The sequence below is a fragment of the Acipenser ruthenus genome, chromosome 7 (assembly GCF_902713425.1).
Source record: "Acipenser ruthenus chromosome 7, fAciRut3.2 maternal haplotype, whole genome shotgun sequence".
Taxonomy (NCBI): domain Eukaryota; kingdom Metazoa; phylum Chordata; class Actinopteri; order Acipenseriformes; family Acipenseridae; genus Acipenser; species Acipenser ruthenus.
Genome location: NC_081195.1, coordinates 66,395,788 through 66,421,443, shown reverse-complemented (window position 1 = coordinate 66,421,443; position 25,656 = coordinate 66,395,788). Strand labels below are relative to the sequence as shown.

Genomic DNA, 25,656 nt, shown 5'->3' with positions numbered 1-25,656 from the left:
AGCTTGTATGGAAACATCTGCAGAGTTGAACGAAGAGCCTTATGAACAGTTCAATTGGGCAAACCCAGGCGGCGAGCTACGGCACCAAAAAAAAAAAAAAGCGTTTTCTTTAAGATATCGTAAAAATATGTACCCACAGGTGCTTGTGAGAGATATTGGGGGTTCATGTATAGAGGCTGTACGTCTTTAAGAAGAAAGGCGTGATGGGATATCAGCTGAACACTTGCCAGCTGATATACAAATGCTTTAGTGCAGAGGTGCTGGATTATTACACTGCGGTTTCATGCAACAGTTATGATGGTGACGAAACATGTGTGAGTACTGTTGTGTAAAAAAAAAAAAAAAAAATGGTTACATTCAAAAAAATGTAGAAGAGCGAAAAACTAAAATGGACGTGCATTAACAAAATGCCCTGAAAACTTAACAGAGAAAACAATTCAGATGAAGCAATAAGCACAATAATTGAGCTAAAAAGGAAGTAAAAAGGTGTTTTTGTGAACTCCAATAAGCCTACATTATCTTTCCCCAGTCAAATCGTAGAGTGCGTAAACAAGCACGGTAATTTACCACAATAAAAAACAGTCATGAAAAAGAAAATGTAGAACATAAAAAAAGCAACCAGGTATAGTCAATGAAAGACAACACACTGTTCAAATTGTTTGTCGTGTTATATATTTTTAAGGTAAGGGAAGTTAATTTATCTGTTAAGTGCTCCCGGCTGTAATGTTCTGCCTCCCGGCTGTACAGAATTCCTGGGGAGAACTCTGACTGAAGTATGGAAATACGCGGCAGTAACCACAGTGGCGCCCCCTAGTGACAATTTAATAACCTGTATTTGCATCCCCATGGTTACCTTAACAACCATCAACAATTTCACATTCCTATGTACTTTCTAATCACTTTCTAATCACCCTGTGTAATTATATATATATATATATATATATATATATATATATATATATATATATATATATATATATATATATATATATATATGTAGATTTTAGAGAGAGAGAGAGATAGAGATAGATATGTTCTAATCACTTGACTTCTCTGATTTGAATAATCAGAAATTCAGACAGATAAGTGATACTAAAACAGTAACTTAATGTTCTGTACTTGCTTGACTATGCAGCTGATGACAGCAACAAACTCAGCATGTCTAGATTTTAGATATTTTGCCAGTGTTGTGTATGGAGTTGGTGACTGTACCTTTTAATTGCGTCCAGTTGTAATACTGGAAATAGCATGCTGCAGCTCGCATACTCAGTGTTACAGTAGTTAGTGAAGTCCTGCTCTGAGAGCATGTAACACAGCCAGCTCTTATGTTTACATGTTACCGTTTGTTTTTTCAGTAAGAACAAGTTGGTTTCAGGGAGTTCATTCTGTTATTTACAATGTTAAATACACCACAGCAAGCACATTATCATATATTTCGCGTATTTCTAAACCATTATTTTTCATTCCCACAATGAGAGCTAAATTTCGTGACTGGCAGTTTTTCTACTGCAATCAAGTAAGATGCAGTATATTTCATTAAATTCCCTAAAATAAATTCTCAGTAGTTAAAATGGTCAGTTGGAGAAGTAAACTCAGTTTTCCTGCAGTAGCTGACCCTGCTTTAGTACAAATTACTGTTTTTCATTGTGGTAATGTCTTAAATTACTTTGGCTGAAAATATATCAGCTCCTCATCTAATGAGGGAAGCTGCTGCACAATTAAATCATCCTCAAACTCCTGTAGGTAAACAATGTACCAAATCTATTATATCAGGGACATATGTGGCTGCTAAACATGAAACAAATACAATGTGTTTAGACACTCTACAATTTGACTGGTGAAAGACAACACTGGTTTTTTGGAGTTCACAAAGAGAACTTTTTTCAGTTTGATGCAGTAATGTCCAGTTTTTGTTTAATTATTGACTTGTGTTTCAGCTCTTCCATTTATAAATATTTTGTTTATTTTAAGTTTTCAGGGCAGTGTGTGTGTTTATTTTTTTGCCGCATTGGTGAGCCCTGATAATGGCTACTGCAATAAATATGCAACAAAGTAGAAAAAGTTATATTTCTACACCATCTGTCAGTGTCATCTGTCAACGTGATTTTGTTAAGTAGCTTTTTCCTGGTGGCTTGCTAAAATCAATCCAGCAGCTATTTCAACTGTCCCAGCTTGTTACACTGTATCTTCACATTGCTCTGTTGATGTGTTGTGACTGGATGCTGGTCCTGACTAAACATTTCATTGCCTTCTTTCTAGATGCTGCACTCTCCATCACCATCCACGTCAGGTCAATTGTCTCAGTTAGGTGCGAGTTTATACGGGCCGCAAAGTAAGTACCTTCGTCTGTGTTGTTCGGTTTGTGTCATATGTACTGTGTGGGCTTTGACATGACTCACTTAGTATGATGAGATAAAAGATTAAAATAAAAAGAAAAGATAATTATGATTGTCTCATGTAGATTCCACGTGTTCAGTGTTTTAGATGGTGTTGCTATATCCCATCCTTCATTTCATGCATACCCTAGAGCAGTGGTGCACAAAGTGGGGGGCACGGCTATAACTAAAGGGACAGTTCTGTAAAAATTATCTTTTTTTTTTAAAAGGATAGAAAATTTAAATATAAAATGACAGCTAATTAGTCCAAGTTCTTACCTTTCAAATGAGCCGTTGACAATCACTCTAGGGCTTGTAGAACCGGAGAAACGATGTTTGAAGTGGCGAGTGTCCGTGACTTCAGTGAACAGAGCCGAAATGACGGCTTCCATGTATGTGGTGCCAAGTGTTAAAAAAAGCACTAATATTTTAATAGGTTTTTCCTGGATTTAAAGTAAAACGTGTGTTTTTTCCTAGATTTAACTAAGAAAAGTCCAGATTTAGCTAAATACATAAATGTTATAAACACTTTTAAGTTTTGAAATATGTAAAACAAAAAATAATAATTATTAATAATAATTAATAATAATAATAATAATAATAATAATAATAATAATAAATTGGCATTGAATGCAGAGGAGGCAGGGAAGCGGATTTAGCTGGCAAAATATTTTTGTGAAAACCAAGATTTATTTTTTCAGATTTAATTGCTGAACGGTAATATTTTTCAGATTGATCTGTTGGGTAAATGTTGAATCGCCAAGTGTAAAAAAAAAAAAAAAAAAAGTTAAGTGGGGAGAGGGGGGTTGGCGCAACACAATGTATGCTATGAAAATGGGGCAGCATATACAATGTTTGTACACCACTTACCTAGATAAATGAATAATCTGTGCATACTTTATAAATAATTTGAAATGGTGAACTAAAAAAGGGGTAGCCTTAAATTCCTGCTGTCACAGATTAAAAAAAAAAAAAAAAAACAATAGAGAACTTAACCACACTGTACTCTTGTGAAAATGACAGTACAAGCCGGATTCTCAAACAAATGTGTAGAGGCTTGTGCGTGTCAATTGGTATTTTCACTACTGGGCGAACTAACTTAAGTGATTTTTATTATTTATTTATGTTTTTTTACTTGACTGATGTTTTCTTTTTGACCCTTTTTCCCCATAAACACCTTCTAGGCTGTGAGCGCTCCATAATAGAGAAAATAGAAGAGGCAAGATGGGATGCCCTGGCGAGGGGGGAGGCAGGTTTGTTACACAGGGCTATGTCATAACCGTGCATTTCTAACTAACAGTAATAGGGAGACTGGTGGGCATGGCTGGAGGGGCAGGCACAAGCCCGAATGCCAGTGGCACCACTTTGTTTTGGAAATAGTTTTGATGGTTTGAGGTTTTCTAAAGGTGGTATTTCCATGGACTTTCATTAATTGGGAGGAATGCCCTTTGAAAATCAATGGGTAAATTGAAAAGCAACTGCTAAATCGCCCTGTGTCATTTATGAAATAATTAAAAACACCTGGCACAAAGAGATTCTCAGCAATGCACACTTCTGATGAATTCAAAGTCTAAGCCAGTAACACGACCTGGACGAAGCTCTTTATATGGTGGTGTTTTACTAAAGATTTTTTTTGCTACTTTTATTGTCTTGTACTTTAGGTATAAGATTATTTGACAGTGGCGCTATGAAAGATGGATTGATTCAGTTAAACAAAAAGTGTCTCTTTCGTTTAAAAAATGCTATTTTGCATGCTATACTTTGACACAAGGCAGTGGTGATTGAAATGAAATACTATGCTAAAAAAGTGTTTATTCCGATGTCCTTTTAATGTGTAGTTTTATATTTCAATTGTGTAAAAAGACCAAGTTCCCCCTCTCAAGTATTATATATATATATATAACTGTCACCTTTTTGTTATAATGTCATATGCGCTCAAACTTTAACATTTTTATACAGTAAAAGTGATGGGTGTAATCACTACATACATCTAATTTTAGACAGATCAATGCAAGGAACTAATTTGTCTTTTTTGAAAGCAGTGTTCCTAAAGACGTTAATTCTGTATATATATTGACTGGAACAGGCTCGGCTCTTTTTCATATAGACAAAACAAATTGTGTGTTAGAATGAACTACAAAAACAGAAAGTACTACAGCATTCCTTGGTCCTTGAGCTTTTTAAGATCGATTTATTTATTCTGAATAGCATTGTTCCACACCAGGTTGATGTCACAGGCAGTAAACGAATGGTCTGCTTTAAATGGATTTCTCTTCACACAGGTGCACTAGGTGTCCAAATGCGGGGGATGAGCAACAACAACCCTCAGTTAAATCGCAGCTTATCACAAGGTCCCCAGCTACCGAGCCATGTAACCCCGACGACAGGAGTGCCGACCATGTCTCTCCATACTCCACCGTCACCAAGCAGGTAGGCCTGGGAGCGAGAGGGGGAGCTGGAGGGGCTTACACAGAGCGAGGGCCAAACTAGTTAGTGGGGAACACTGCCAACTGTGTAAACTACAGCTGTGGACAAACGTTTTGCACCCCCCCTATAGAATTAACTCATTTTGCTTCATAAAGTCGAATGAAACCTGCTGAATAATGTTACGTTAACATATTGAATTAAATACCGCTTCGTAGTTTTCCATATACTGACGAATTAAAAAATGTGCCATTTCAAAATCTAACATGAAGTACTGTACTACTATTATGGCTTCCGGTAGACTTGCAGTCATTTTGTAGTTTCTTTGATTACATGATAAATAAGATATAAATTTATGTCTGTTGTGTGTGTTTTTTTTTTGTTTTTTTTAATTGTCTCAGTTGTAAAATTCTAGGTGATGCAAAGCTTTTGGCTGTAGCTGTCGTCTTCAGCCTTATTTTCTTGCACATTTAACCATTTCAAATTAAAACACATGTTTTGAACCATATTAACATTATTTTTTTGATGTGCTAAAATGACGTTTACTGGATATCAGATGTACATTTTTACAACTACAAATAAAAAGCACCCAACTGTACTTGTGATGTGATGCCAGAACCCTCAGTTTAAAACTACAGCTACTGAAGATCAAAGGACGTTGATTTCTGTCCTATTCGGCACAGCAGAGGTTCAGTTCACACTTAATGTTTCAAATCGAAATTCCACTGCATTTTATGACTAACTTTTAGTGTCCGGAACATTTAAAAAATATTTATCTAAATGAGTATTTCCTTTTGATTGTTTACACCAAAATAATGCTTTTGGTGATTTATGATGAATGTAATAATTCTTGGAATGCAAATCTTACTAACTACACCTAAACAGCCCGACAATGCGGACCATGACTATAAATAAAGCAGATAAATTATTCACGTGCTAATGATGATCCATTTGTGTACCCCGACCTTCCCAGTTCACAAAATGTGTGCCCATGGAAACTTAGCTTGTGTCTCAATCCTCAATGTGGCGTTTTTTTTCCCTATTCAGATACAAATATTGAGCTTGGTTTATGAATTATGGACGTGCTATCGCAGCAGCATGATCAGCTCATTATCTAATCCTTATTTGCCATGTGCTGTGGAGCCAAATAATTAAGTCATTTCTGCAAGCCATCCACTTGATTTGTTTTTAATGACGAAATTAATTTTTAATAGCAGTGGTAATAGGAGTTGATTTGTTCAATTATTGTTAGAGAGAGAGAAGCATAGAAAATCAAGGAGGGGCACATATTAATGCCCACTTCATGTTCTGTGCCTCAGTGTGTGAATGTGTGTTATTCCCAACCATTAGCGATTTTATGGCACCTGTTGTAGTATTATTTCATCCAGCACTTGGTCAGACACACTTGTGATTTAGTATTATATTCTAAATAAGGCACTGCTAAGGCTCTGTGTACATTTAAATTAATTAAGTTGACTCAGTTTGTCTTATATTTGGAATATATTCTTAAAATTATTTGCATGATTTTATTAAATCTAATGCCTCCCCAACAATATAAGTATATTTAGCAAAGGCTCATTACATGTATATTTTAGTAACGTACCCTGCTCATATTACAGCCCCATTAAGTTTTATGTTTTCATACATCATTGTCTCTATACATTCAGGGTGTCGTAGGACTCCATGGAGTTTATCCTCTTAATGATTTAATCTGCAATAAAATAGTATTACAGTTGAATTGCTGTCGCAACTACAGGTGTTGCCAAGCTCTATTTGTAAGATAAGGATGTAAAATAACAATTTTCCTTTTTTTGTCTTGCAGGGGCATTTTGCCCATGAATCCCAGGAATATGATGAACCACTCCCAGGTCGGGCAGGGAATCGGCATGCCAGGACGGACAAACAGTATAAGCAGTTCAGGGTTAGGCAGTCCAAACAGAAGCTCGCCCAGCATAATATGTATGCCAAAGCAACAACCCTCTCGGCAGCCCTTTACCATAAACAGGTCAGGCTCATTGGTACTGGATTATTTGTACATGATATTATTGCTTTAGAGAAGTAGAAGCTTTTGCACCAGGCAGTATAAAGATACCTCCTATCATTGGGGGCTGAAAGCCAAGAAAGTTTGAGAAACCCTGCTTTAGTGGCTGCTAAAAAGAAGAGCATATTCCGATAAAGGTAAAGTGCACGTTGAGGGGAGGGGGGGCAGTATATCGGGATTCATCCTTGTTGATTTCTGTTGCTCTAGGGATGAATGCAGTTACCCTAACGCTACAGGGATTGCTTTGTTTTCTTAGTGTGCTTTATAAATGCCTTGGAGTCATTAACATTAGGCAAAAAAAGGTTGGACAACCATTTAGAAACACCAGCCGCTATCAATGAGGTGTAGAGCCACCAAGGGATCCTCGACCATTCCTCAGCACAGAAGTGTGTGTAGTGCAGAATCGCAAGCCATATGCAGTGCTTCAGCCCGCTCGGAGGCTTGGCATTCCAGCTTGGGAACAGAATTATTCCTAGTTGTATTCCCTTGGCAGTGCAATCTGCACTTTGGTCCTGTGTTTATAAACAGAAAGAAATGAAATCAAAGGGTTTGCACAGTGTTTATATGCTAGCCTGTTTTTCTTTTTTTTTTACATTTTGTAGGTTTAGATGACAACCCAGTAAAGTGAAATATTTTACTGCTTACCCAAACAATAAAGATTATGCTGTGTGTCAGATGGCAGTTTTCTCTCTGTTGCATGATTCCATCTGCTATTGACAGTGCAACAGAAGTAATTAATTTTAGCAAGGAATTAACTTTAGATGCTCTGCTAAAAACCTTATTCACCAACTCCTTTCACTTAAGCCTGATTCAAGCCCAGGGCTCTGGAGGTGAAAGCATGAAAGGCTGTGAATTAACCCTGCAGAAACCCCAAGCATACACCTTTCCGTTGATTTTATACCAATATTAATACTGTTCAGCCTGACACCTGGGTACTTGACTCACTCTCGACTCTTGGATGCCTTTGTATGTCAAAAGGCTTGATCAGAAAAGTAAAACGATAAAAATGTAAGTCAGTAATACTATAGAGTCTACTTGACATCCTTGGATAGATAGACTTTGGGGGAAACGAGTGCTGTTACATTTTATTAAATGTAAACCTGTGCATAAAAGTTCTCTTCATTGCAAAATCTAAAGAAGTTATGAAAGACCTGCAGTAAAGAACCTGGAGAGCTTTGCACTTCCTTAATCCTCTCTCGTCTCTGTCCTGCAGTATGTCTGGATTTGGAATGAACAGGAATCAGTCGTTTGGGATGACCAACTCGTTATCAAGCAACATTTTTAATGGGACAGGTGAGTGCCTTCAGCAGTGCAGGCTAAGCAAATAGAGACAGTGTGCTTTCACTCACAGGAGAATACAACTCCCACGAGCGCAGAATTTAGCCCCAATCATTTATTAAAGTTGCTATTGTAGAACAGAGTTGGATTAGTCTGACTATACCTGCAAGTCACACCAGTTATTGAAGTATGACAGATGCAATGTACAAAAACAGAATCCTAATGCCGGTAATGTTGCTTGAGGGGAGAAGAGGCTATTGCACAGGGGAAATCTGGTGTCCTCTAACTTCATCTGCAAATGCCCTATGCCCTACATTATGCCCTATTAATAGTCATAATACATTTTGCACACTCAATGATAAAAATGTAAGGTTGCAGTATTTTAGTCTCACCAGAAAGTAAGTGTGTTGACTGCAATTTTAGAAAATGACAGGTGTGCAGCATATTCATACATACTTTTTTGTATTAACTCTCGAGTCTGTATGACAGTGGACTGTAGATGTTTTCTTTCCCTACACATCAATACATGGATAGTGTTGATTTTAAAATCCAAAGCCCCCCCCCCCCCGTGGGTTACAGTTTATTCAATCTTTTTCAGACGGAAGTGAAAATGTGACGGGGTTGGACCTCTCAGACTTTCCTGCACTAGCAGACAGAAGTAGAAGGGAAGGAAGCGGCAATCCAACTCCGTTGTTAAATCCATTGGCAGGGAGGGCTCCTTATGGTGAGCATTTTTTTGAAGGTAAAGAAGAGGTGGACAAAAACCTGATTTATTATTTTGTATTGTTCAATCCTGTATTTGTTAATCAGAGGCTTACCTGATGTATTTCTGGGGACTGTCCAAAGCAGAGATATCAGCAGGTTCTCTTTGACCATCCCTTATGGTGGAAGAGTAAATCAAAAATTGCAATTCCATGCACACGTTTGCATTTAACTTGCAGATTCATTGTGTGTTTGTGTGCGTTTCTTTTTCATGCAGTTGGGATGGTAACAAAACCAGCAAGTGAACAGTCTCAAGATTTCTCCATCCACAACGAGGATTTCCCTGCATTGCCAGGCTCCAGCTATAAAGATCCTACGTCAAGTAACGAAGACAGTAAATCCGTGCGTACACCTTTAATGGTTTGCCAATGAATTGGCTAAACTACTGCAACTTTTTATACAGTGGATTCAAACTCCGCTCCAAAGGGGAACCTCGTTCAATCAAGCTAGTAGGAGTTCCTGATCATCTGTGTTTTTTCCACTTCGTATTGCATCATCCTGCATTAAGCTAAATCTACAGAACAAGTCAGGGCAATTTTACATTTTGTTTAATTCTTATGAACAAGTATACAATAATAGTATTTTTTTATAATGGCAAAAGGTATGTAAAGTTTTGATGAAACGTTGATTCTTTAGCACAGGTTCTGGAGTGTATTAGAATTTGGGGATATCAGGAGATGTCTGTCTGTATGTCACACGTGAATGTGGTCTTGGTTGTAATGTTTTCCATTATGTAAAAGCTCTAATTTAGTATTCACAGCCATGGTGGGGATGTTTGGTTACTAACATGCATGTTTCTTTTAGAACTTGAACTCTTCGGGCAAGACTGCGTCCAGTACAGATGGACCTAAATTCCCCGGGGACAAGGGTTCGACTGTGCAAAACAACAACCAGCAGAAGAAAGGCATTCAAGTGTTACCTGACGGTAAGCATTTCCTGCTACAGTGTCTGCCGCTGCCGGCATTTCCATTCTAACTGGTTCCAGGCGAGGCGAGGGCCTGGCTTGGTAAGCATTTCAGGTGACAATCAGAATGGAATCTGCTACAGTTCTATTAGGGGTGCACCGATAAAGATTTTCTTGGCCGATACAGATAGCCGATGTTTATCTACCCATATCGGCTGATACCAATAGGATACTGATAATAATAGACAGTGCAGGTAAGCTATTGTAAATTACTAGAACAATACATAGGGCCTACATTTAAACTTTTATAATTATAGATGTTAAAAAATGAGCAGATATCGTTTACTGGTATTTATGGCAATGAACAGGTATTGTTTACATGGTACATTTACTTCAGAAAATGAATACAAAGAATAACGTAGTATTATATTGTGTGCTGGACAGCAATTTATACATTTGTTTTACAACAGTCACACAAAAATAACATTTTGCATTTGTACTAGTAAAAACACTTCTGTAGAAAAAAATTCTATAATGTGACATTAACTTTTATAGCCACTTGCTGTCAAACATTGCATATTATAACTTCTACCTATAGTGTGCAGTAGGAATGTAGCCCACACAATGGTAACTACAACACCTTTTGTTAAATTCTTATTTTAAGCACACACTGCTTAAATGCAGCACAACTTAAATTGTTCACTTAATCAAAAACAAAAAAAAAATAGATAAAATATTAAATTTCCGGTTACAAAATTCAGTCAAACTTGAATTTGTTATTTAACAAAAGACGGCATAATAATCAATTTCTGCTTCAAAATGCTGCAGAATACACCCGCAACCAATGCAGATTAAGCAAGATAAACAAAAATTACAAAAGGTCATTTTGAAGTGCATTGTGTAATAATAATAATAATAATATAATAACTTAAACCACCAATGTTATTTAGGATTCAACCTATTTTTTAATTTTTTTTTTAATAAAGCATCAGAATAATATTCCTCTCACAGTTCATCATTGGGTTTAATGTAGCATCAAGTCTGATCTGCTTCACACAACTCCCTATCCTATTGTTATCTCCAGATATTTAAAAAAAAAATCCAAACACTGTTCTTTTGAGACATATTTACTGCAGGTTGATCACGTTACACAGCAATGCAACGAAAATTACTGTCTGTGTTCTTGCGTCATTAATAAGCATGCCGTACCAAACATTTAATTCTGTGCTGGAAGAAATAACAAAAATTGCAGATAGCCGATTGTGTTTTTTTTTTTCCTTATGTCGCTGCCATGCCGATAGGCTACCGATTATCGGTGCACCCCTTTATATATATATATATATATATATGTATATATGTATATGTATATATATACAATATCTATCCGCAGTAAACTCCAAGCATATTATACCACCCGCTCTCTAATCCACAGGTCACAGGATCGATGGTTACGCACATATTAGCGAGGGTTGCCGATATCTGAAACCAGCCAAAAAGTTAAATTCTCTTTTTTAACTATTTATTTACAAGAATGCCAATAAAATGCCTGTACAGTATTCTTTCTATGTGTATATAAATTAAAATAAGTTCCAAAAGTGTTGCTAAGTTTTTAGTACAGCTATGAAGAAGCAACAGTTTCTGTAGCCCTGTCACTGTTTTTTCCCCTGTAGGCCGGGTGACTAACATTCCTTCAGGGATGGTAACGGACCAGTTTGGAATGATCGGATTGTTAACATTCATCCGGGCAGCGGAGACGGACCCTGGAATGGTACACCTTGCATTAGGAAGTGACCTGACAACACTAGGTCTCAATCTCAACTCTCCAGAGTAAGTTGTTTTCATGACTGCTCTTGATAACATATTAGCAGGAGTTTGCATATAAAAAGGGCCCCTTAAGTCAGGAATCATAGGCATAAATGATAATATTGGTTGTGAGGAACAAATTCAGATTGTTCTGATGTTTGATGCAGATAACCAGTGGGCTGTGGTCACATGATTTTAACAGAGAACATGCTAATCTGCATAATGCTGTATGTATGTGTGTGTGTGTGTGTATATATATATATATATATATATATATATATACAATCTCCTCTTCAAAAACATTAATTGCTATCGCCTGGTTTAGAAATTACATTTCATTTGAATTCTTCTGTAAGGTGTTTCAAGCCAAATAAGACACCATAACCATGCAGTGCTGTCGTTAGTCTGAGGTACATACAGTATTCAAACCCTGGGTGGAAGTCAGCTCCCTGAGTTTCTGGAAGTACCCTGGTCAGAGGGCATCCCAACACCTTTCTTACCTCCGGAACAAATATAAAAGAAAGGGTTCGGATCGGGCCAGGAAAACATTTCCTGCCAAGAGCAGCTCTTTATTTTTTAATAATAAATAAACGGGGGGCATTCACTCTCTGGAGCTTTTTCTATTTCATACGAGTTTAGATAGGGTTTAATGGCTAGTTGAACAGCATGAAAGTGCCTTTCCTTTAAAATTGAAGGTTATACTGTCGACAGTGAATGAGGTTGATTTGAACAGTTCTTTTCACATCATTTGTACAGTCTGCTAAAATGTTGTTGATGACTAAATAAAATTTAAAAAAAACTTCTTTTGAATGTGTTTATAAAAGAAAACACTGCTCTACATTGGTAAAACAATCAAACAGAAATAATTATAATTGAGTTTTACTTTACAGAAATCTCTATCCCAAATTTGCATCGCCATGGGCATCAGCACCTTGTCGACCTCAAGATATTGGTAAGTGACTAAAAGTACAGAATATATTTACTATGATACACAGAATCTCTCTTCCTCTGTGTGTGTGTGAGTGTATATATATTGATGGGTGTTTTATTGTTTCAGACTTCCATGTTCCATCCGAGTATTTAACGAACATTCACATAAGGGATAAGGTGTGTACAGATTTGGTTACTGTGTTTAAAGACAAAGTCTGTTATAATTGCTTCTTTTCTGAATTCAAAAACAAGCTGCTACTTTCTGTTGAATTTGCTTACCAAATATGCTGTATAAAGTGTAAGATGTGAAAAATATACTGCTCCTCTGCAATTCCTATACTGGACAAAGTAGGTTTGGAGAGTAGTGTAATTCATGGCTCTAGAGCAAAAAGGGGCAATGAAAGATTGCTTTTCCCCCTCAAACAAACAGCTTCCACTGTATGGAAATTATACAAGAACATTAAAAAAGTAAACAGTGGTGACCACCACTTTGTCTTTTGCTTAAAACCTATTAAAAGCTTTGAAAACTAAAAACATCAACAAGAATAAAAAGCTGTGTGCTTTCATTTGAGTTCACCTTTAATGAATGGACAGTTTCGACCAGTGTTCTCTAATCAGAGTGTCTTCAACTCGCTTGTATCAAAGTAATAAGCAGCACTGCGTCTTCTGCAGTACTCCTCGTGATTATCAAAGCATATTGTGCTGCTTCCTTCATTGTAAAAACGTATTACTTGCAGTCTTATGGTAGAGTAGTGGGGTTTTAGAAAAGCAATTTGTAAGTTTAATAGATCTAATTGTAAAATGTTTTAGTTCATATTCCCAGAGATTTAATCTGGCTAAGTCTTTTCAACACATTATTAACTTGGCAAGAGAATTCTTTGATTGGGAAAGCCAAGAATATTTTGGTTGGTCCTGTAAAGGTTTTGTCCCTCACTTGTGTTATTATTGTGATTATGATGATGATGTATAATATTATAAAGTGCATGCTTTTGTCAAACTTTAATGAGGTTTTTAGCATTTGGACAGTACAGCATTGCTGATTTTAGTATTATTGTTTTTCTTTAAATCTAATTGAATTTTCACCTGTACAGCTGGCTGCAATAAAACTGTCCCGATATGGAGAAGATCTTCTTTTCTACTTGTACTACATGAATGGAGGAGACCTTTTACAACTTTTAGCGGCGGTAGAGCTGTACGTATAAACACATTACTGATTATAAAGAGCTGCTGTTGCTGTTTGTCTCGAAATGGTTTCTTCGCTGAAATTAATATTTAGTCTAAAAGTCACTGTGAAATACAAAGAGTATTGAATACTTCCACACAAGACTTCTTGGTGTCAGATTAACCCATTTACAGAAGCTTTTCTACACCTGTAGTCTAGGTTTCACACATTAATTGCCTTGGCTTGTTCATTAAGAGTAAAAGGATCAGTTTACAAAGCAGAGGGGAGCAAGCCGGGAGTTCCTGGTATTAATCCCATTTTAGCTGGATTCCTTGTTTTAAGTGTATAGTCATGTTTTATATTTATTTCAATTTTACATTCATTGACACATACCATATTCAATTATAATGTATCAAAATACTACTAACAATGACACTTTAAAATAAAAAATAAAAATCAATGCATATATACAGCTCTGGAAAAAATTAAGAGACCACTGCAAAATTATCAGTTTCTCTGGTTTTACTATTTATAGGTATGTGTTTGGGTAAAATGAACATTTTTGTTTTATTCTATAAACTACTGACAACATTTCTCCCAAATTCCAAATAAAAATATTGTCATTTAGAGCATTTATTTGCAGAAAATGAGAACTGGTCAAAATAACAAAAAAGGTGCAGTGTTGTCAGACCTCGAATAATGCAAAGAAAATAAGTTCATATTCATTTTTAAACAACACAATACTAATGTTTTAACTTAGGAAGAGTTCAGAAATCAATATTTGTTGGAATAACCCTGATTTTCAAGCACAGCTTTCATGCGTCCTGGCATGCTCTCCACCAGTCTTTCACATTGATGTTGGGTGACTTTATGGCACTCCTGGCACAAAAATTCATGCAGCTCGGCTTTGTTTGATGGCTTGTGACCATCCATCTTCCTCTTGATCACATTCCAGAGGTTTTCAATGGGGTTCAGGTCTGGAGATTGGGCTGGCCATGACAGGGTCTTGATCTGGTGGTCCTCCATCCACACCTTGATTGACCTGGCTGTGTGGCATGGAGCATTGTCCTGCTGGAAAAACCAATCCTCAGAGTTGGGGAACATTGTCAGAGCAGAAGGAAGCAAGTTTTCTTCCAGGACAACCTTGTACTTGGCTTGCTTCATGCGTCCTTCACAAAGACAAATCTGCCCGATTCCAGCCTTGCTGATGCACCCCCAGATGAGTCCAATTTTCAGCTTTGCCCAACACCTGGTCGTCTAATGGTTAGACGGAGACCTGGAGAGGCCTACAAGCCACAGTGTCTCGCACCCACTGTGAAATGTGGTGGAGGATCGGTGATGATCTGGGGGTGCTTCAGCAAGGCTGGAATCGGGGAGCTTTGGCATGAACCTTCAAAACAGCATCAATTCTTCTAGGTACACTTGCACAAAGTCAGGGATTTTGTAGGCATATAGTCAGGTGTATGATTAAACAGTTATACCAAACAGGTGCTAATGATCATCAATTCAATATGTAGGTTGAAACACAATCATTAACTGAAACAGAAACAGCTGTGTAGGAGGAATAAAACTGGGTGAGGACCAGCCAAACTCAGCTAATAAGGTGAGGTTGCTGAAGACAGTTTACTGTCAAAAGTCATACACCATGGCAAGACTGAGCACAGCAACAAGACACAAGGTAGTTATACTGCATCAGCAAGGTCTCTCCCAGGCAGAAATTTCAAGGCAGACAGGAGTTTCCAGATGTGCTGTCCAAGCTCTTTTGAAGAAGCACAAAGAAACGGGAAACGTTGAGGACCGTAGACGCAGTGGTCGGCCAAGGAAACTTACTGCAGCAGATGAAAGACACATCATGCTTACTTCCCTTCGAAATCAGAAGATGTCTAGCAATGCCATCAGCTCAGAATTGGCAGAAAACAGTGGGACCCTGGTACACCCATCTACTGTCCGGAAAAGTCTGGTCAGAAGTGGCCTTCATGGAAGACTTGCGGCCAAAAAGCCATACCTCCGACGTGGAAACAAGGCCAAGCGACTCAACTATGCACGAAAACACAGGAACTGGGGTGCAGAAAAATGGCAGCAGGTGCTCTGGACTGATGAGTCAAAATTTGAAATATTTGGCTGTAGCAGAAGGCAGTTTGTTCGGCAAAGGGCTGGAGAGCGGTACACGAATGAGTGTCTGCAGGCAACAGTGAAGCATGGTGGAGGTTCCTTGCAAGTTTGAGGCTGCATTTCTGCAAATGGAGTTGGCGATTTGGTCAGAATTAACCCTTTGCAGTCCATTTATTAAGTGCGCGTCAGGTCCAATTTATTTTCACACGCGCAGTTAATTTTAGACGCGCTGTTTTAAAATGTATTTTTTTCCACAGTCAAATGGGTTTAAATGGCCCTGCATATCAACAAAGTACTCACTAGGCTTCTCTAGCCCCGCCACACCCTTTCTTTCGCTATCGCTTTCATCTATGTAAGAAATAAATAATAATAAAAATAATCATCTCCGGATCACTCGTTCTATCACCAAACTCCTCAATATTGTGATCAAAGTCATTATTTTATTACTATAACATCTGAAAAAAGCTCTGCAAATGTCCATGATAGTCTCTGTGCGCTGACGCACTCAGCCAGCTTGTTTACTATGACCGCCCTGTTATCTGATACCAGGGCCATATGTACTACTATTCAAGAGATACGCCTTTTTTTTTTTTTTTTTTTTCCCCGACTTGTTTCGGCTCCTGTCGCTACCACTCGGCAATTGAATGGTTTTCTCGGCTTTTTCCGGAGAAAAAACGACTAGAAACCTATTTTTTGCATTGCTATAATGGCTATAAAGGGTATAATGGTCTCCTCAATGCTGAGAAGTACAGGCAGATACTTATCCATCATGCAATACCATCAGGGAGGTATCTGATTGGCCCCAAATTTATTCTGCACCATGACAACGACACCAAACATACAGCGAAAGTCATTAAGAACTATCTTCAGCGTAAAGAAGAACAAGGAGTCCTGGAAGTGATGGTATGGCCCCCACAGAGCCCTGATCTCAACATCATCGAGTCTGTCTGGGATTACATGAAGAGAGAGAAGCAACTGAGGCTGCCTAAATCCACAGAAGAACTGTGATTAGTTCTCCAAGATGTTTGGGCCAACCTACCTGCCGAGTTCCTTCAAAAACTGTGTGCAAGTGTACCTAGAAGAATTGATGCTGTTTTGAAGGCAAAGGGTGGTCACGCCAAATATTGATTTGATGTAGATTTTTCTTCTGTTCACTCACTTTGCATTTTGTTAATTGATAAATATAAACTATTAACATGTCTATTTTTGAAAGCATTCTTACTTTACAGCATTTTTTCACACCTGCCTAAAACTTTTGCACAGTACTGTATATATATATATACACACACATATATATATATATATATATATATATATACAGTACTGTATATAATGTACATTTATAAAAAAAACACTGTACAATGTTTAGGATTTTTTTTTTCTGATTTTAAACTCTTCCTCGTTCTTCCCCTTCTTGCTTATCAGATTCAACCGAGACTGGAGGTACCACAAAGAAGAGAGAGTTTGGATTACCAGGGCGCCGGGAATGGAGCCAACAATGAAGACCAATTCCTACGAGAGGGGGACGTACTACTTCTTTGATTGTCTTAACTGGAGGAAGGTAGCTAAGGTAAAGGTATTGGTTTGAGTATCCACTACCTTTATACACTAATATTTCCCCGCAAGCAATTTTGGTTTCTCTTACTGAGAGGATGAAGGGGCTAACCCAGCAGTGTGGATAGTTGTTAGGTCTCTGTACTCTTGACCGAAGGGTCGTGGGTTCAATCCCAGGTGGGGGACACTGCTGCTGTACCCTTGAGCAAGGTACTTTACCTAGATTGCTCCAGTAGAAACCCAACTGTAAAATGGGTAATTGTATGTAAAAAATAATGTGATATCTTGTAACAATTGTAAGTCGCCCTGGATAAGGGCGTCGGCTAAGAAATTAATAATAATAATAATAATAATAATAACCCTCTATAGCTCTACCAACCAGAACCAGTTGGCAGGCAACATCTGAAATCAAGAGAGGGTTTGCAGGGCTCCTGAGTGGCGCATCCAGTAAAGGCGCTCTGCGTGGAGTGCAGGATGTGCCCCATAGCCTGCAGATTGTGGGTTCGAATTCAGGCTATGTCATTGCTGACTGTGACTGGGAGTTCCCAGGGGGCAGCGCAGAACTGGTTGAGCGCCGCCTGTGGCTGATAGGGCGCCTGCGGGTCTGCTGTGGAGCCATTCAGATCTGTGTTGTCCTCCGGCACAAATTGGGGAGAAAACTGGGCTAAAATCATTGGCAATGACTAAATTAAAAAAAAAAGGGTTTGCAAGGTTATGGGAAGTGCTGGCAAGTCTGTTTTCCACAGGTAGTTCAGACTACAGCATTCCTTATCTTGTGCCACTTGGGTCTTCATGTGGGCGCTTCAACTCATTGTGGTCTTGAAGATAAGCACGCTGGCACAGATTGCCACACAATGGCAACCACACATAAAAAAGCCATCTGTTGTTTTTGAAAATGGCATCAAATGCAAACAGGCATGTCTAGACATTGTTAGTCAAACAATTTTACTTTGTGCAGTAGTTATTTTGAAAGCCATGTAATTCTGTGAGACTGGATCTATACAATTATAAGCATAAACAGTGTGTTTTTGCCCTCAATCCGTTGTTCTGAATCAAAAAAATAAACAGTGAGGCCCTTCTAGGGAGTTTTGTGGAACTGGGGCGGTAGGGGCTTTGTATTAGTCATGCTCCCGGCTATGATTTAAACGAGCACATTGGAAGTTGTGCGGTGCAAGTCTGTTTTGTATTTGTATTTCTTTCAGTAACAACAAATGAAACTTGATTTGAATGGTATTAAAAATTGTCTGTTCTGGGCGATCCCCTGATATGTGTGTGTGTGTGTGTGTGTGTGTGTGTGTGTGTGTGTTCTTCTTTCATTTCAGGAGTTTCACCTGGAATACGACAAACTAGAAGAAAGGCCTCATGTGCCATCAACCTTCAACTATAATCCAGCTCAGCAAGCCTTCTAAAAGACTTCCTTGTTCATGGGGTATGGCTGTCACAGCACATTACTCACTGAAACTGCAGAAACTGATGCGGCTCAGGCATCCTGGTTTTTATTCCTTGAGGATCTGGCAATTGACTTAGGCAGAGGGTTCACCATTTCGAGGGTCCTGCCTTACTAGCTGTGCTGCCCAACACTCAAAGCTTGTATTATTATTATTATTATTATTTCCTTTTAGTTTAAGCAGGGTCTACATTGTGTTTACACCTCTGGCAGATCATAGTCTGTCAAAAGTCAGGAACACTGACACAAAAATCAAAGGTTTATGCTTAATTTTCCAAAGTGTTAAAGAGAAAAATAAACCCAGATAAAATGCAATGTTTATTGTAGCACTATTTGGTAATAAAAAACAAAAATTGTTTGTGCATCTTTTTTTTTTTTTTTTATGTGAAGATCCTTCTCATATTTCGTTTGGAAAGAAAAGCAGCCTGTAAACCTGTCTTTGTTTTCACGCCACTCTCCTCCCCTCCCTAAAACCTTCCTTTTTCGAAGGGCTTTTTCTGCCTAGCTTAATACAAGACTGTTTAAGTGAAAGTTATTGCCACAGCCTCTGGATGGTTCTCCAGGGTTGTAATTTACTGAGCTTCATCTTTCCAGAATGAGCAAACACTGTCCAGTCTTTGTTACGATTTTGTAATAAACGTGTACATTTTTTTAATTTTTGGACATCACATGAATAAAGATATGTATGTACGAATGTGTATATATTATATATATATGACATCTATTTTGGAAAATACTTGCCCAGCTGTACCTCATTTTTAGGAGGTGTGCATGGATGCAATACATGGAAACAGGACATTCTGGAACTGCTACTCTGGGGACCACAATGTCGCCCTGTGCACTTACAAAAAATAAGAGGGCCAGATTTTCAGCAGCCAAGGACATCCATACCCAAGTGAACATGATGGGACTCGAGGAAGTTTAACTGAGACAATTCACTCTGGCTGTTTGAACAGCAGCATTTCATAGGAAAAAAATTATTACAAAAACAAAAACAAAAAAAAAAAACAATCTTGTATTTTCTGACCACGTTAAAGCTTCTTCACTTTGTAATAAAGTAGAAAAGCTCTCCTCAGTAAAGTGTTGACTTTGATTTAAAAGTGTACATCAGAGTTATTAAGGGAATGAATGTGTGTGTGTGTTTGGTGGAGGCAGATGAATGGCTAGGGTATGTGTTTTAGTGAAAATATGAACTTAATAGACAGAAATTAACCAAATGCTTTGTGCATTGTAAGAATACCACTTAAAGCCAGACCGAGAGTACGAAACATGTTAGAATTGTCTGGTTTTAAGTTTTGAACTCTAGGGATGTTCTTGATAATTACTGTTTTTGTAATTGTTTCAGATCTGAGTATTTTATTGTACCTATAGCAAAACCCTCTAACTAATGAATGTTGGTTTTATGAACACAAGTCTGCAGCTGTTATTCTAAGCCATGTTCTAGAGCAAGGGTCTCCAACCCTGGTCATGGAGAGCTACAGGGTCTTCTGGTTTTCGTTTCAACCAAGCTCTCGGTAATTTAATTGAACCAGTTATTGGCTTAGTCAAAATGAACATGTGTTCCAGATATTTAGCTGTTGATGACCCCTGTTCTAGAGGATCATCATTACAACCTTTGCTACTGTCTTTTGTCTTTGTCCAACAGTGTAGAAAAATATTACAGCCTTCGAGTCACTGTCAGAACAGGGTAACAGCTAAAGGAAAAACCTGTAACGCTGGCCTCAACAGCAAACAACTGGGAAGGCATAAAATATGGGAGAAAGATTGGTTTGGCCACAGGAAGTTTCATCTGGTTCCTTGACCTGGAGAGTGACTCTTGGTATTCTTTTCTGGTATTTCACCTGCTGTGATAGGGACTTCCTCAGTTGCAAACGGCCGCAGTATTGCTGGCAGTGAGAGATACACACGCCAGCTTGTTTCCCTAGCAAGTTTATGCTGTTGATATTCACACCTGCAGTGTATTGCCTTGTCTTCTTTCCCTTTGTTTAGGTTGATCTTTTTAGATTGTTGAGGGGTCCTCTGAAACAATGGGAATCACCACTTCTCCAGTTCTTCCACAAAGCTCATGCTGGAGTCCACTAGCCCAGAGAGGTTAACTACATGGGCATGAAGGATTTGTTACCTTGGTCCTTCAACCGCAGCCTTGATGCTCATGATCGTATCTTCCTTCGCCATATAGAACTAAACAATGGAGATTGCTACCCATGGAGACCCTGGTTTAGAAGGTCCTCTCTTTTTAGTATAGGTTTCATACATCAAACAACACCAAGATGATCTCTGGAGGACAGCCCACGGAGTTCAAATCTGGAGCAGTTTCCCCCACATCGTGGATTTCTATCTGTTTGTACTTTGACAGACTGCCATGCACTTGCTTTTAGTATTCGTTTAGTATTATGCTTTTAGTAAGTTGGTCTGCTGGCAAATCCCTTTATCCTGCTCTTTAAGGTCCACAAGCATTAGAGATTTTTTAAATGTTCAAATGCTCACTCTTCTTAAATATTATTAACTGTGTAACTATACAAGCACTTTAAACAATGTTAAGACTATTACACTTGATTGGAAATTCAATTTTGAAAACGTGGGGAATGCATTATTTGCAGATTACATTTTAGAACTGATTGGGTTACTGAGCTCTATATTTCAATTGATTTTCAAACCTAGCTTGGCGCCTTTAAATGGGTGCAGTTGGCAGTCTTATACTATATATAACAGCAGCAATAGTGTTTGTATATATATATGTATAATGTGTACTGTTAACAATAGAATTGTTGTGTTTTTTTTTTTACTTGTAATTGTGTTTGTGCTCTTCAATTGTTCCTCTTTCAAGTGGATGTAGTTGAAAAAATAATTCCTACCAACCGCACACTTCCATTGGCTGCACAGAAGGGCTCCTTCCAGCACCTAAATAGCGTGTAAACCATGTGAGGAAAGGGCCCTTCGTCTGGAGATTGAAAACGTTCACACCGTTTTTACACTTTCTTCCCTGCCATTAACCAACCTGCTTGATTGAAACACCCTAAGAAGTGACACAGTAACAGACTTTTCACCCTAGTGTAGATTTCATTTTTAAAAAAGCATGCTTGCTATAACATCTGTTTCTTTTTCAACTACACATTTGAAACTTCCATAGTGAATGGAAATGCACGACAGGTAAGATTAGTGCAGTTATGTTATTAGCTACAATCACTTTGAAGTCCATTGGGAATAGATCAGTGGATCTCACTGGGGTTTCGTTTTGGTCATACAATAAGCTATTAAGTTGACTGAACTTCCTTCTTTACCCAGTAGAGGGTGGTGCCTCCCTTGCTTAAGAAGGTGTATGAAGGTCATTACCATAACAGTATCCTTCACTGCTATGTTATTTTCCAGATTTTTCAGGAGGTTCTAGTTCCCTGCCATAGATATGTCAGTTAAATTGCCTTTATAGAGGTAAGAGCAGGTTTCCTTTTTGTTTTACACATACACTGCTGTCCTGACCGTTGAAAAGTATGCAGTTTGGCGGCAGAGAGACAGCAGTGTTTCTCAATCACAAACTGGCAATTCCAGGGCCAAAGCTGTATGTTCTGTCCCAGACAGACTGAAGTTTAGAAATTAAAAGATCAAAAAACAATTAAAAGCAGAGCAGTGACAAAGGTCAGGACATTTTTATAACTCTCTAGTGTGATTTTAAGGAAAAAATATATAATTTTTCAGGCAAACAAGATGTCGCCTTAGCATTACATAAATACAAACTACAAGTCATGTCACCATTAGAGCCTGTCAGTAGCAGTTGCCCTGTGTCGCTTTGTACACAGATACGGACAATGACATTCTAAACATGCAATTCCTTTCTTCACTGATAGGTCGTGTCTTTAGGCTAAACAGTAATGATTTAGGCTAAGCAGCTAACTTTGAAGTAGGTCAGCCCAAACCCTCACAGCACTTTGATTGTGCAACATACACAAATGAACAATTGCCTGAAACTTGTTTGGTTTCAGGGTCCACACCCCCTGGCCTGCTGGACATGTCTGTAGACCCCCGTAACAGATAGAACCAAGGGGCAGCTGGGGGAGGGGGATGAACTGGGGTAGAGATGTGGTGGTGCAGGGGCGGAGCTGGTGGAGGGGGAGGAGCTAGGGGAGGGGCTGTGTGGAGCAGGGGGATGAACTGGGGTAGAGATGGGGTGGTGCAGGGGGCGGAGCTGGGGGAGGGGGAGGGGCTAGGGGGATGAGATGGGGTGGTGCAGGGGGCGGAGCTGGGGGGATGAACTGGGGTAGAGATGGGGTGGTGCAGGGGGCGGAGCTGGGGGAGGGGGAGGAGCTAGGGGGATGAACTGGGGTAGAGATGGGGTGGTGCAGGGGGCGGAGCTGGGGGAGGGGGAGGGGCTAGGGGGATGAGATTGGGTGGTGCAGGGGGCGGAGCTGGGGTAGAGATGGGGTGGTGCAGGGGGTGGAGCTGGGGGAGGGGGAGGAGCTAGGGGGATGAACTGGGGTAGAGATGGGGTGGTGCAGGGGGCGGAGCTGGGGGAGGCAAAGTGATGCAAATAAATCAAACGCAATAGAGGGATACATTACCAGTCTATTTATAGTGCTCTGATGGGCCAGAATTGGATGACATAATGTGTGTAGGGGGCAGTTCTTCCTCCCCAACCTCAGTTTTTAAACTTCTTTTGAAAATTGAGTTAATTCTTCAAGCGATTTCAGTAAACAACAACAGCAGTTCCAAAAGAGAAGATGTAGATATTTCTGTTAGAAAAATGAGAGAAACAATTCATCCCATCAGCGTTCACCCATCACACCATCTGCACAATATATTGGAATCTAACCATGTGTTAATGAAGAATTTCTTTTAGCACACAAGTCTCTGCACATTTTACAGATCTGGGGAGGTGTCAGAGAGATAGTTCATCTCTCCCTAACACACAGCTATATTTGCTGAGATAGAAGATAAGAGAGAGTACACTTGAAGGATAAAATGCCAATGAAGCAGATCTAGAGCACAGCATGTACAGTAGTACTAGGTTGGGAATAAACCAGATTGTCAATTAACTGGACCTCCAGCAGTTATTATTATTATTATTATTTATTTCTTAGCAGACACCCTTATCCAGGGCGACTTACAATTGTTACAAGATATCACATTATACAAATATCACATTATTTTTTACATACAATTACCCATTTATACATTTGGGTTTTTACTGGAGCAATCTAGGTAAAGTACCTTGCTCAAGGGTACAGCAGCAGTGTCCCCCATCTGGGATTGAACCCACGACCCTCCGGTCAAGAGTCCAGAGCCCTAACCATTACTCCATACTGCTGCCCTATGCCTTCCAGCCAATCAACCTGTTTTGTTAACATGTGCTAGACGTTAAGATGAATTTTGCAGCCGACAAAGGTTCATAACTGCCTGTGCGTTTAAAGCAGACAAAGCTGGGCCTTTGCAGTAGTTTTTGCTCCTGTAATGATGTCTAGTGGCTTTCCAGGCAGAGAAACCCATCCATTGACCACCTGCTGCTGTAAAACATTGCGACTGATCTCTATGTCTAACAATGCTAAGCACAATGTTCCACACTTGAACACTGTTTAAAAACTTTTAACACCTACCTATGAAAATTCAATGGGGAAATGTATGGCATTTTTTTTTTTTTTTTTTTTTTTTTAATTTAATTTCCTGGCTGGAATCATGGGAGACACAGTGATTGGAAGAGAGTCCTAAAAGCTGGGAGAACAAGCAACTACAGCAATCGCTGTTTCTCCCAAGTGCCACATGGTTGTTTGTTTTCCAGTGTGTTAACCTTCAAACAACTTTGAAAGATTTCCATTGTGCATGTAATGGAATTGTTATTCTTGCCTATTCCTTTCTGTTTACGTTAAGATAAGGAACACACCAGGCATCAACATGATGAATTTACTGCCTGTTTTGCAATATAAAGCCTAGCTGGCAGTTTATAATGAGGTGATAAAGTTTTTTTTATTTTTATTTATTTTTTTAGTAGAATTGAATTACAAATAACAATTGTGTTTTATCTGAATCATTTCTGAAGGCTATTAAAGGTGTCTCAGCTTTTGTTGTAGGCTGTTAAAAGCAATTGGAGCAGCAGTTTGGAGTAGTGGTTATGGCTCTGGACTCTCTTGGGTTCAATCCCAGGTGGGGGACGCTGCTGTACCCTTGAGCAAGGTACTTTACCTAGATTGCTCCAGTAAAAACCCAACTGTATAAATGGGTAATTGTATGTAAAAATGATGTGATATATTGTAACAATTGTAAGTTGCCATGGATACGGGCATCTGCTAAGAAATAAATAATAATGCTAAATTAGGTACAACTGCATAAACACACACTACAGCCTACACCTGATTGAGGTGTGTCACCAGGTCTGACAGTTCTTTTAGGCTCCATTGCTATTTTTTGCTGGAGGTGTTTTCTCCACTCAGAAAGGTTCTAGATCCCTAGCTCTGATCTATGCCAGTCTGTGGCTGCTGTGCAGGCGCCTGCTAATCAAGCAGCTCATTTTTACAGACTCCCTTCTTCCAGTTTGGACAGGGGTTGAATAGAATCGTGACTGCTCTCCAACTAGTGCTTTTATTCTAGAAATAAACAGAATACTGTATATATAACTAGGGTCTAATTGAACAAGAATCCAAAACTTCTGGGAGAGACTATGTTGTGCCTAGTACAATATATTGACCTACATTACTATACACAACGGCCCATATTTGGACTCCTGCAGGTTACAGATATAATAAAACACAACCCTGGGCAACTCCAATTCCTCATAAGGTAGCTGGCTATTCTGCCAGGCACGTGGTTTCCTAATAAAGTCTTTATTGAATTTTTTTTTTTTTTTTTTTTTTGAAACTCGGTCTCGTTTATAGTAAGCAG

The 25,656-nt window shown here is 38.8% G+C and overlaps 1 protein-coding gene across 6 annotated transcripts in view; it reads left to right on the top strand.

Annotated features, from left to right (window-relative positions):
* LOC117416252 (CCR4-NOT transcription complex subunit 2-like) overlaps window positions 1-19,872 on the top strand; it is a 41,509-nt gene extending 21,637 nt beyond the window's left edge. The window contains exons 3-16 of one of the 6 annotated variants that reach the window (XM_034027354.3): window positions 2,260-2,332; window positions 3,560-3,628; window positions 4,658-4,805; window positions 6,622-6,804; window positions 8,054-8,133; window positions 8,717-8,860; window positions 9,098-9,222; window positions 9,685-9,805; window positions 11,455-11,611; window positions 12,478-12,539; window positions 12,645-12,694; window positions 13,609-13,709; window positions 17,217-17,352; window positions 18,668-19,872. In XM_034027354.3, the coding sequence (XP_033883245.1) occupies window positions 2,260-2,332; window positions 3,560-3,628; window positions 4,658-4,805; window positions 6,622-6,804; window positions 8,054-8,133; window positions 8,717-8,860; window positions 9,098-9,222; window positions 9,685-9,805; window positions 11,455-11,611; window positions 12,478-12,539; window positions 12,645-12,694; window positions 13,609-13,709; window positions 17,217-17,352; window positions 18,668-18,754 (1,536 nt within the window). In that variant the 3' untranslated portion in view covers window positions 18,755-19,872. Of the gene's footprint in view, window positions 1-2,259; window positions 2,333-3,559; window positions 3,629-4,657; window positions 4,806-6,621; window positions 6,805-8,053; window positions 8,134-8,716; window positions 8,861-9,097; window positions 9,223-9,684; window positions 9,806-11,454; window positions 11,612-12,477; window positions 12,540-12,644; window positions 12,695-13,608; window positions 13,710-17,216; window positions 17,368-18,667 lie in introns of all 6 variants that reach the window. The other 5 variants (XM_059027644.1, XM_034027353.3, XM_059027646.1 and 2 more) reach the window with 5 other exon arrangements.
* Window positions 19,873-25,656: the final 5,784 nt, after the last annotated feature.